Consider the following 12,077-nt stretch of genomic DNA (forward strand, 5'->3'; position numbering starts at 1 on the left):
GTGATTTGAATGTGTGGTGTGTTTTTTATTGCAAACTCTGTCTCACGGCATTCAAACAAAACAGGTGCGATACAACCATTACTGTGGCTTCAACTTGGAATACAAACGAGTGTCAGCTGCTGCACAGAGCTCTTCAGCTTCAGTCACTATGGAGACGGCAATCAGACGCCGCGTGAGCTGACAGTCAAGAGAGGGCAATCCGTCATGCTGGTAGACTTGTCTGTCAGGCCCAGAATTTCATCTTGTTATGACCCTTTTGACCTGGTCTGTAGCTGAAATTCGAGGCTGACTGCCTGTCAGAGACACAAAACTAATTTCTTTCTCACCTTTACATCCACAGCAAGATGTCTTGTGCGTCATCCTCTCCTCGGGAGACTTTTAAAACAATCTGCTCTGTGTTCAGTTTTAAATGTATCTCATCTTTTATTATGGTTAAAAAAAAAAAATCCCATAGGCTAACTGAACAACTGAGACACAATCATGCGTTTCTGTACAAAGGATAGGTCTTTAATATGTATGTATTTCTGATTTGCAATGTAATATACAGACAGTATGAGACATGCTGTACACACCTGACATATATCTAATTGTTCCACAGTAAATATGACAAGAACAGTGCAAGACATTTATTTTACAAAAATAAAAAGGAAAAATAATAGTCCCTTGTTACGCTTTTTGTCTGCTAAAAGAAAATCGGTTCCTCAGGTTCATTTGTCTTCGTTGTTGAAATAAAGCTCAGAAAGGTTCAGTCAGTCTCACTCCTCAAGACCTCTTCATCACACATGAGCTTTATTGATCCTGTGCTTATGGAAATTGCATGGCCACACCTGACTCACTGGACAATCGGGATTAGAAGATACATGCGTTGCGTGTAACGCCATGCTGTCCCCTTCCTTGAGCTGAAGTGTTTTTGTGTTGTGTCACAGTGAGAAGATGCTGGGCCTCCATGTGCTGTGTGTGTGTGTGTGCATGCTTGCCTGCTGTTAGCATGAAAGCATGCATGCACAAGGAAATGGACATAATTCTGTATGCCCATGTGTCTCCCTCAGGTGGACAGTGAGGAGATGGTGGACCTATGTGAAGAGATGCTACAGATCTCCATGTTGGTGAAGGAGCTCCCTCCCTCGCTGCTGCAGTCGGGGACAGATGAAGAGGAGGAGATGATGTTCTTCAGCCTGTGGAGGGAGATGATGAGCAGCGTCAGCAGGAAAACCAGCAGGCCGAGGAAGAGCCACACATAAACATAAATGTTGCCCTGACGGCCTGGTGACGAGGCGGCCGCGGAGGTTGAAGTAGAGGTTGGGGAGAAGCGGAGGAAGGTCCCATCGTCTATTGGAGGGATTCCAGTGTCATTATGATCCACCGACGAGACGTCCATCCCTGACATCCTGGCTGATGTCCTGCATAGGTTTGCATGAGAGAAAAAGAAAGATGAGTGAGATTTATTGTGAAACAACAAAAGGATACCCCATCATGTATAATGTATATGGCCTTTATAAGAAATTCTCTTTTGTCTGCTGAAGCTGCCACAGATTTATTTTCTCCCTCCAGGACACTTCAGCATGGCAGATGCTTGCTGACAAAAGAGCTTTCACCCACATCCTCAGCTTTGCCTGAGATTAAGAGGAAGACAGAGCGCACTTCTATAATTCTGATTCAAGGCCAACAATTTTCGTTAGATGCCCCCTAGATGCAAAACAAACTTCAATCAAACAATAGTTTCTGCAAAAAATTATCTCTTTTATTGCCCTCTTGGTGCCGCATTGTACTAGATGAAGAACCTTATCTATCTGCCGGTAAGTTGCACAATACATTTCTGAAAACACTTGTTTTTAGGGCTAAGGAGATAATAAACTGCAACTTGGAAAGAGATGTGCATGTATTTTCAGCAATAAAACAAGCAGGGAGGTACAATCAAAAAATCATAAATACCCATATATAAACAGAATGTTATTTTTGGAAGTGTGGTATCCAGAATTGTTGCTTGATCACCAATAATGTGAGCATGCATGATAATAATTTTCTGGCAAACAAAAATGCAAAACTGTATGAACGCTGGTGAGTTGTGGTCTGGGAGCTTGCAGACGGAAGAAGCTGTACGGACCGGCCTAGAATAAGAAGTAACAGCAGGGGGCGCGCTTGTCTCATTAAAGCCTGTCTCGCCCTGGCCTTGAGCCACGTCTATGCTCATAAACGAAGACAGTCTTATCTGATGAAATTAAACTCCTCATAATCAGCTTTCACAAAGACAGCTGAGAGCCTTCCCTCCTCCACTGCATATTAATACGGCTAATAATGTTCCACTGCAAATGACTTCAAGGCACCAAACTGACTCGAGGATGTGATCGTGCTTTGTGGAGTAGAAACGTACATAGTCTTTGTGTTGGTGAGAGACAGGGAGGCTGTTCCGTATTTGGGTTAGACCAGCATTGTGTCTTGATTTGATCGGAGAAAGACACTTCAAAGGGAGGAATGATTGACCATGACCAGAATGAAAGCAGGTGCACTCTTTTCCTCATAGTTGTGTGTGCTCATTTCTCTCCTATCCCCTCGTTCCCCTCCATTCCATGGTTATGCATTTCGCCATATATGTGTCCCACACCATTTTATCTTCAGGAGAGTATGCCTGAACCATACGATGTTAGCCAATGAGATGCAATAACTGCATGTGTGGCACAGTTAATAGACCATTTTCCACGGGGAAGCTAGTTTGGAAAATATGGAAGGCCAGGAGAATCCCCTTATTCCAGAATGTGGACAGAATGTGTATTTATGTGTTTGCGCCTGCGTCCAGAGCTCAGTTATGTGTTTTGCACAGGAAGGTGAGCTACAAATGGACTGCTACAAAATACAGTTGAAACATTTGCGAACACAATACATGTTGATAAATAATAAATAAAGATTTTTTCGATTCGAAAATAATACCGCAAATATAATGTTTACATGCGAGGCCAGGATATGTGTAACGTTATGTGTTGGTAACCTCTGAAAAATATCAACACACTCTGAATACATTAAAACAACTATGTGAAGATCACAATAAAACACTATAGAATACCATCAAACAATACCAGTGGGGTTGGTCAACATTAACTTATCCTTTTGAGCTTTAGCGACTCCAAAAGTCATTTCAATTCGAGTGTATACAAGCTCAAGTACTAAGTCTTCACAGTGTAGTATTGTGAGATGTTTATTGCAATTGAACATATTTCCATTCATGGTCAAGAGCAGGGCTGATAAATGTGAGATGAAGATGTGACCTTGCTGACTGTTGTCAGTAATGGGCCTTGCCAGCAGTTTTTTTTAGCCTGTAACACTTGTTGGTACACCATTTTTCTTAATCTCTAATTGAGCAGCGTCGCCTTTGAAGCTTAAGCAAGCCACTCTGTCCCCAAACTCCTTCCTTCTTAACGTATTCACTCCCTTTTATTCTCTCCATTTGTCTCTCTCTGGATGATACAGTTGACAGGAGCTCTCTTTAATTTACGGCCCACTGTACCTTCAGGGAGATACACAGCATAATGAGGGAGGAAGAGTCAGGCTGCTCTCTTTCTTTGACTGTGATTGCACGCTCTCTTGCCCCAACTCTGTGTTCTTTATCAAACACTCCCAGTGGTCTTCCCAGCCCTCTTCTTTCTACTTTTGTTGACTTGTAGTCTCTTTTTCTCCTGCAACTTTTTTTTAGAGTTGACTTTCTATTCGCTGCACATGCATTGCCATTCACTTCTTCTGCTGCGATCTAGTTTTCTGCCATCCTCAATCATAACTTTAATTTTGTTCATTAGTTTGTTTTTTTAACACAAGAATCTCATTTATATATACATTATGATCAAAAAATGTAATGGAGAGGTGCTTGATTAGGTCACCATTACCTAATCCATTAGAAAAGGATATTCATATTCCTAAAAACATTTCCTAATATTCCATGAATTCTTAAATAATAGCAATATTTCCTTTTAATTGCTGAAAGTGGGGAAAAAAAGCTCCACATGTAATTTTGTAACTTCAATTTCCGCTTATAATTAGCTAATTTTGTATTTTTGTACAATATTGTCATTTGGCAGAAAAGTCCATGAACATGAACACTGAGCCCATGCCTGCTCGCTCGGTCTCCATCTGTCTACTCTAATTTCTTCTCCTCTGCCATCATGTTCTGTATAGGTTGGTGTCATAAATGATATGTTGTTTTCAAATCTGTGATGAAGCTTGTTCATTGTCAACTGAAGTGGCTGATAATTGGGCTTAATGATGCTTTTTGTATCCAGGCAACAAGGTATGTTGAGTTCTTTTTCAAGCTAATCTACTTTAAGAGGGCGAGACATGTCGTCCCGCTGAGGTCAGACATACGCATGCACACACACACACGCCTACGTTAATTGCACAGCGATAGTTCATTTTCTTAGAAATAGCTACAAGCGTAATACAGAGAACACCAGGGACTAATTGGAAAGGTGATGAATCCCTACTGAGAAAAATTATACATATGTTCAAAATGGCTCGGCTTTTCATGTGGTTGAGATAGAAAAACATGTTGAAGCTGAGTTTATTCTTGTCTCTAAATGGTCAGCAATCTCCTGTATTCTGTATTTCCTGCTGAGCAACACAGGCACATGTGTGTGTGGTAGAAATAACAGGTGGGCAGAAGGTAGCGAGAGGAAGGCACTAGTAGACCCGAAGGAAGCTGGTTGGAATTGCTGGCCAGATGGCATCAAAATCCGGCAAATTGACAGCTGGCAAATGGAAGGTTGTCAGACTCAAAATCAGATGGAAGCGCCTGCCATTGTCCCCTCAGGCCTCTCCAGCTTATAGCTGTGTGTTTGGGTTGTTTGGATGGGTTACAAGATTTATTCCTAGTATTCTATTTGATTTGATTGGGATTCAGGATAAGAATAGTTTGATGCTTGGAAATAAAGTGTTTTGCTATGATTTGAGTTGGGAGAGCTGATTGATTTACCCTACAATTAAAAAAAGTTGTTCCACATTTTCACATGATCACCTCCATAACGTTTATTTTCATTGGATGAACTTAGTTCTCAAACCTAATAAAGTGAGGCCTCTCACCATAGGCAATAATTACAAAACCAAAAGGTTGTCTAAATCAAACTAAAACTGAAGGCTACGAGAGAAGTGCTTGTGGAGGGAACATGGGCAGCAGCCAGAGCCTCTGATGTGCTGAGCACTAAGGATGTTGGGATTTACTGATTTAGCTCTAACTGTGGTTATAGAACTTTAAGCTTTCATAACTGTAAGAATTGAAGGAGCTACGATATCTGCAGTATGATCCTCTCCCCTGTGAGGTGGCGGATCCAGCGTGGTCAGGCGACAAAGAACTTTTGGTCAAAGTCCTATTCGGTAGCTGGGCAGAGACCACATGGAGGAGTTGGAGTCGGAGCCCGCCGGAAGAGCCGACCAGCTGCTGGAGCTGGCCGCTTACCGTGATGATCATGACGCGCTTGACATCAGTTTGGACATGCATGGCTCGTCAGAGGATGAAGCTCTCGAGCATTCAGTCTCTGGACTTTCAGTAAATATGCAGAAAGGCATCCTTCCCCAGAGTCAGCAGTTTATATTTTCTTGGGCAGGAAATATGTTCCTTTTCCAGAGTGCAAACTCACTCAGTTTCAGGTGGGATGCAAACTGCGTTTTCCAGAGGTTTTTGCTGCTTGTCGGTGGGATGGCACTCATGCTTGCTATGGTGCTGTGGCATGCCTACCTGTTGAGAAGTCAAATGTCATGGCTATGGTTCTGCCCACAAGTGGTGCCATCCATCCAGAGTGCGAGGACATCATCCTTTAATGTCTGGACCGTAACGTACTAAGATTTTAGTGCTTTATTGTGGATGTATGGATATTCCTTTAGGAGCTGCAGGATACTGGACTCTCCATTTTCAGGATTAAGGTTTATTTGGTTAAATCTGATATGCTATCGCCCATTTTGGCCTTGACAGGGTGACACCAGGTGCTCTCTCTCTCTCGCCATGCATTCTTAAAAGGGAGTACAATGTCACCTCTGGGATTTGGCCTTGGTGCTTGAGGGTCTTTGTGGTCCTCATTTGAACACCAGACTTTTGATATCTGTGCATTCCTCTTGTACCCTGTTCACTTCAGATGGCTCCAAGGTTACATAGCGTCCAAAAGCATCGTATAGGCCTGAAACTATCCCTGCAGCATCAAGCTCTATGGCTTGTGGGGTTGCATTGCCTGTGTATTTTGCTTGTTTACACAGTTCTGTTCTTCTGATCCAGCCAAGAGCAAAGCCCCTGAGGCTATGTGGTGCGTGGATACATGTCCCATACTGCGTGTTGTACATGCAGTATGGCAAAATGACTGAAAGGGAACGAAATGTTTAATGTTTAACTTACTCACATGAGCTCCATAGCATATAATGCATAAGTAAACTGCCTATAAATATAGAAACCACTATGGATTAAGATAACAAAGTAAGAAGACATAATTGATGATGATATTAACTATTTTAGTTATTTAAGGCCAATTAAAATTATTTTGATGAATAATCGTAAGAAACAAATAAATTAATGCTAAATTTCTAAAAAAAAAAGTTACGATGCTCAGTTTTCCGTCACTTCCGGCAAGGTAAGAAGTTACTCTTTTAATGATTTCATTTTTTCCTTTGATTGAGATGGTTTTCATATTTCTTAGAGATTGTTCTGCAATCATGCTTAGCTTGCTTTTCATTCAGCTGGATACAGGCGACTGGTCTCTTTGCTGATTCTCTTCACATCCCAAAGACCAGTGGGACTTTGGTCAGCTAAGCCTCTTTATATTTATTTTCTGAGACAAGAGAATAAGGAATTAGTTCTCGAAGATGGACTTGATTTTTTTTAATTTTGTTTTTATCTTTCTCCCACTGAGCTGTAATCCTACTTGAGTCTCAGTAACATAAGCCTGGTTTAACTTCAGCTGTTGCCCAACCCTAATGTTTTGGGTCTTGAAGCCCGAGGGTCTTCTTTAACAGCTCAAACAAAAACAACATCAGCTTGATACCACGTGACTTTTCCTAATTTTATGAGAATTGTTTCTAAACATGAACATTCACAAAATGTGCATGCCCGGTTTGAGGCAAAAGGAAGGATTACAACATTCATTATTATGGAAAGATTTTTTTTTTAAACCGCTGGTTTTATGCCATTATTCTTTTTACACATACAATATGGACTGCCACTTCATCTGACACTGTAAATTGAGGCCGACAGACACCACCCCACACCCGCCACATGCTGTTATTGCTGTTATTCTCCCTCTTACTGAGGAAAAGGAGTTTTGCTAACCGTAAAAGTCTGGTTACAAGCCGCTGCTACCTTCGGTGGGTGTCCCAGCTAACTCTCCGCAGTCGCCAGCTAGAGTTGTTGCTAGCTCTCCGCTCGCTCTCTGGTAGTTTCCTGCAACCACCGAAGGCAGCGGGACTAGCCGCTAGCTGAAGGTAGCGGGCCTATCCGATTTGGGCAGCGGGGACGCCGGCAGTAGCAACAGCAGCGGGGAGCTAGCAGCAGCGGGGAGCTAGCAGCGGTGCTAGCTTGCTACAGCGGGGACATCAACCAAAGGTAGGAGCGGCTTGTAACCCGACTTTTACAGTAGTCTGAAATTCACTCAGCTATGATCGTCATGAATGAGCCAATATGAGCCAATATGGCATTTTCTCTCTTGGACTGCTGGTTCAGAATACTGGAAGCTGCTGGTAGCTGCTTCTCTAAGAGCCAAGGAGCAAAAGTCTGACTGATCTATAAAAGTGACTGCCATTTCTTGGACTTCACAAGAGTCCACTCATTCTTTAACTTGACCTACGTCTCGGCCCTTCTTCTGAACTCAACATTGAAGAAGTATGTTGCCCTCACTCCCAGTCAGGGCCACGCGGAGTTCACGCATTTTGAGATTGTTCTGCCTTTCAGCCTCCTCTTTCTCCCGTTTCCTCCTGTGCCTGGAGCCCATCAATGGCTCCAAGCTGAAACGCTCTTCCATTTTTTCCGATTTTTACATTTGAGTTTTTTTCTGTCTGCATCACCCTCTCGGCTACGTCAAAAGCTTTTTTGTATAGCCTCGGATATTTACTGCTCACTCTTTAAACCGGGCTGCTTTGAGCAAATCTTTCTTCATGAGTTCCACAGCTTTCTTCTCACTCCGCTCCGCCTTTGCTTGTTCGGTCTTGACTTGAGCACATGTTTTGTCTACCACCAGTCTGTATCTCCCAAAGCTCCCCTTTGTCCTGAGCCGCACAGTGTCTGCAAGTCACACCCCGAACAATATCATCCACTGCCAGTGGAGTACGTACAGTAAAACTCCTCCTGAGACATTGTGCCGTGAAGCTTCCTCTGCTCCACTTTCTCAATATGTTCCCCACCTTCCTCCATTTTTTCATCATCTCCTTATAATCTTCCTCACTGTCAGCGTTTAGTGAGTATATATTTGGTACAAGTCATCTTGTCTAATGCATTCTCACCACTAACTATCCTGTGCTCTTGCATAATCTTTTTTTCACACTTTTATCTTCTCAGGTGATATAAGTGTGAGAAAATTATCAACAGATTTAATAATATGACAATTACATCATGAAACATGGCCATTGTTGTTTGTTTTCAGAGAGTGAATTTTTATGATTCCGCATTTGGTCTATCGAAAACACATTTAATCTATTCACATTTGTATCTGTTTATTCTAAAGATTTGTGTGGGTCTGGTTTTCTTGTTTTATTTAAAAAATGTAATTTTGTTTTTTTTATAGTCACAACAGTCTCCCCATTCAGGGCCAAACAACAACAGTGCTTTGGCCTTGTTTTTAAAACCTTGACATCTCTTTTGGGCAAATATTTACTAAATCTTTAACCCCCAAGATAAACATAGTATGTTGTCTGTTCAGTTCTGGTATTAGCTCTTCACTACATGAATAATGGACAAGACCCACGTGTGGCAAAATGTCATGACATTTGGGCCATATTCTTTTGTGCCTGTTCGTCTGCATGTGTGTGTGTGTGTGTGTGTGTGTGTGTGTGTGTGTGTGTGTGTGCGCGTGTGCGTGTGCGTGTGTGTGCATGTTTGCCTGCATACCTTCTCACACTGTATTCATGTGTGAACAGATGAAAACCAGCTGAACAATTAGCACAAATACCATATCAATTCACATCGATGCATATGTGTGAAAATATGAAAGATATACACACATACTTTATGCACAGGCACACTCACACACTGTTCCATCTTAAACAACAGAATGCCAGGAGATAAAAGCAGCCTGAATTTCAAACATGCTATATATTTCATATTCTGAGCCAGATCAGCTGAAAACAGACCCGAGGCTCAACCACTTGAATTCCAAATCGCCTCTGCAGCCCCAAATACCACAGATAACCCACTTAGGGGTCAGAAATATGCAGGAATGATGAAACTATGAAGAAAGTTTTTTAATATGCGTCAGTGACGCTCAACCATTTTCCCACCAGATACCAAACAATCTGTTCCTCTCCAGTTTGGAGTGTTTCAGTTTTTTCACTTTCATATGATGTCCCTTAAAAGACTGCCTGCAAGTATAAACACAACTAATATGTGCCAATAAATGATGGACAAGATTGCCAATTTAGGAAAGCAGGTGGACTTTGAATGAGTCCTCAAAACAATAAACTAAGGCCTAATGTTTTTATTCATTACTTGTATATTTGAATGATAGACTCTCCCAGTGCACCTGAGTGCACTCCAAAGCTCCAGCAGGGGTCAATCACCACTGTGCAACCGTTACCTGATTCTCAAATATTCATGGCATACAAGGGAGGACCTAAAAAACCTTAGTTGCAATGAGATCGTAAGTGCTGCAACGTTGTTGTTTTTGTAATCGACAGAACGATGACATGAGGTGAACCCAGAGAAACGGTGATCATTCCAAATAGGAAGTAATGGAAGATATTTTAGTCAGTGGCCAGTGTTGATAATGAGCTCTTTTGCTTTGATGTGTGTGTGTGTGTGTGTGTGCGTGTGTGTGTGTGTTCGTGTTTAAATGTGTGTCTGCTACTTCATCCCTGTGGTGAAGTGTATTTTTACACCTCGTTCCAATACATATGTTATTAACTCCTGATACTTCTTAGTGCATGATAGTGTATATTTGTGTTTATTATGATGGACAGGGTGAATCATACTTCATTTTAAACACAAACAAACTCTGCTCTTCTTCTCATTGCACTGAAATTACACTTTTTTTAATGTACAGCTTTCTTTCTTCAATCTGGGGTCTAATTGCATTACTCAGTACTGGCAACTATCACATAAGAAGCCTGCTTATTCACTAAGTTGGTGAATGAATGTATACATGAATTCTTCCCCCTACCATTGTCCTCTCCTACAAGTCTCATGGAACATTCATTTCTTTTTCTTGCTTCATTTTACTATTTCATCTTCACGTTTTGTCTTCTATTCCCTTAGTCCTCCCTGTCTGTCTGAAACAGTGTTTGTTCTCTCACGACTGCTCTGCAGGCAGAGACAACGCACTGAATAAAGTTGCTGGCAACTGAAGAGAGACGGATGCATTTGAGGTGACTAACGGCTCTTTGTATTCAGCAGGAATCCCCTCTTACAGAACAGATTAACTCCGTACCCGTTCTGTCTCCCTCTCAATTGAAAACATTTCATGAACAGCCTGAAGCGTCAGCAGCGTAAATGAAATTGTTAAAAAAAAGCGAAAGTTACAGACCTTTTTTATGTGAGGCTGGTGTTTCTCATCGGTGTTCACGTCGTGCAGAAATCCATCCCGTAGTGTTTGTTGTTTCCAGCCGAGCAAACCAGATCTGTTGCCCCGAGGAGTCTGTCCTCTCTCTCTCTCTCTCTCTCTCTCTCTCTCTCTCTCTCTCTCTCTCTCTCTCTCTCGCTCTCTCTCTCTCTCTCTCAATGTCAGATGTGGATCTTCTCTATGAATGGGTTCACATTCAAAAGGGAACACACACATACAAAGTCTGTAACTGAGAGGCTGTAACTAATGAATATTGTGTTTTATACTTGAGGTTTGATGAAGAGGAAAGAAGAGAGGGAGTTGTGCTCGCTCTAATCACATCCTCCCCCCTTCTCTCTCTCTCTCTCTTTCTCTCTCTCTCTCTCTCTCTCTCTCTCTCTCTCTCTCTCTCTGTCTGTCTCTCTCTCTCTCTCTCTCTCTCTCTCTCTCTCTCTCTCTCTCTCTCTCTCTCTCTCTCTCTCTGTCTGTCTCTCTCTCTGTTGTGACTCCCTCACTCTGCCCTCCCATTTTTCTCCCTCTTCTCACCTTTCAATAAAGATCACATTAACAGTCAAATCTTTTCTGTTTTTTTTGTGCTCTCATTATCGCAAATATTCCTCACATATAACAAGCTGTTCAATAGTTAGATCAAATAGTGAGACCAATACAGGTACACCTAGATACATGCTTACGTGATTACAATTGACCGATAAATCAATATTGGCCATTACATGCACACCAAATCAACCCTTTGTTTCGCTTCTCTCAAGTTTGTGTGAAGGACACAGCCTTGCTCTCTGCTCTCAGCAAACTGCGTCAGTAGACAGTATCCAGTGGTGAGCAATAACCGGCTGCCATGCTGAGAGACTGAACTGCTCAGTCAGATGAGACCCCGAATCAGCAGATGAAGGAGAAAAGGCAGCCTTAGAAAAAAAGAAACACCCCTCTATTTCTCTTTGCAGCTCTTCTCGCCTTTCTTCATCTTTAAGCTTGTTTTTTTTTTTCTCCCATTTTCCCCGTCTCTCTTTTTTGCCTTTAGATCCCCTCCTGTGTCTCCTAACAGCAGCTACACACATCTATTCTGTAAAAGTGCACAACTCGTATACAAATTGAAAATGAGCATATGGATATACTATGCAGAAACTAATTACATATGAAATAAGATTTAAGGTTTCCCCAAAATACTTCCCATATGTTTTCATCAATTAACAAAACAGAGATGATTCGATTCTCAGACGTTAAACTGCTCTGTGAACAAAATACAACCCAGCATTATGGTCTCCTCATTAATAGGTCGGTTCACCCGAATTTAAAATTAAAATTTGTTCTCATTTACCTCGCAAAGCAGATAGTTTGGGATTTATTTATATGGTG

At 41.8% G+C, this 12,077-nt stretch overlaps 1 protein-coding gene across 1 annotated transcript; it reads right to left on the reverse strand.

The window, feature by feature from the left end:
• Positions 1–403: 403 nt before the first annotated feature.
• Positions 404–10,960, reverse strand: LOC137802787 (serine-rich and transmembrane domain-containing protein 1). The gene is made up of 2 exons (XM_068600912.1): positions 10,689–10,960; positions 404–1,400 (listed from the first exon to the last, which is right to left on the reverse strand). The coding sequence occupies exon 2, from the start codon at positions 1,385–1,387 to the stop codon at positions 1,046–1,048; it is 342 nt and encodes a 113-aa protein (XP_068457013.1). The 5' UTR covers positions 1,388–1,400; positions 10,689–10,960; the 3' UTR covers positions 404–1,045.
• Positions 10,961–12,077: the final 1,117 nt, after the last annotated feature.

The sequence above is a fragment of the Clinocottus analis genome, unplaced genomic scaffold (assembly GCF_023055335.1).
Source record: "Clinocottus analis isolate CAN_PGR_092001 unplaced genomic scaffold, fCliAna1.0.p SCAF_5, whole genome shotgun sequence".
In the NCBI taxonomy this organism is placed as follows: Eukaryota; Metazoa; Chordata; class Actinopteri; order Perciformes; family Cottidae; genus Clinocottus; species Clinocottus analis.

Coding starts and splice junctions, on each gene's coding strand:
- LOC137802787 (XM_068600912.1), bottom strand. CDS start 1,387: ATGTCAGGGATGGACGTCTCGTCGGTGGATCATAATGACACTGGAATC.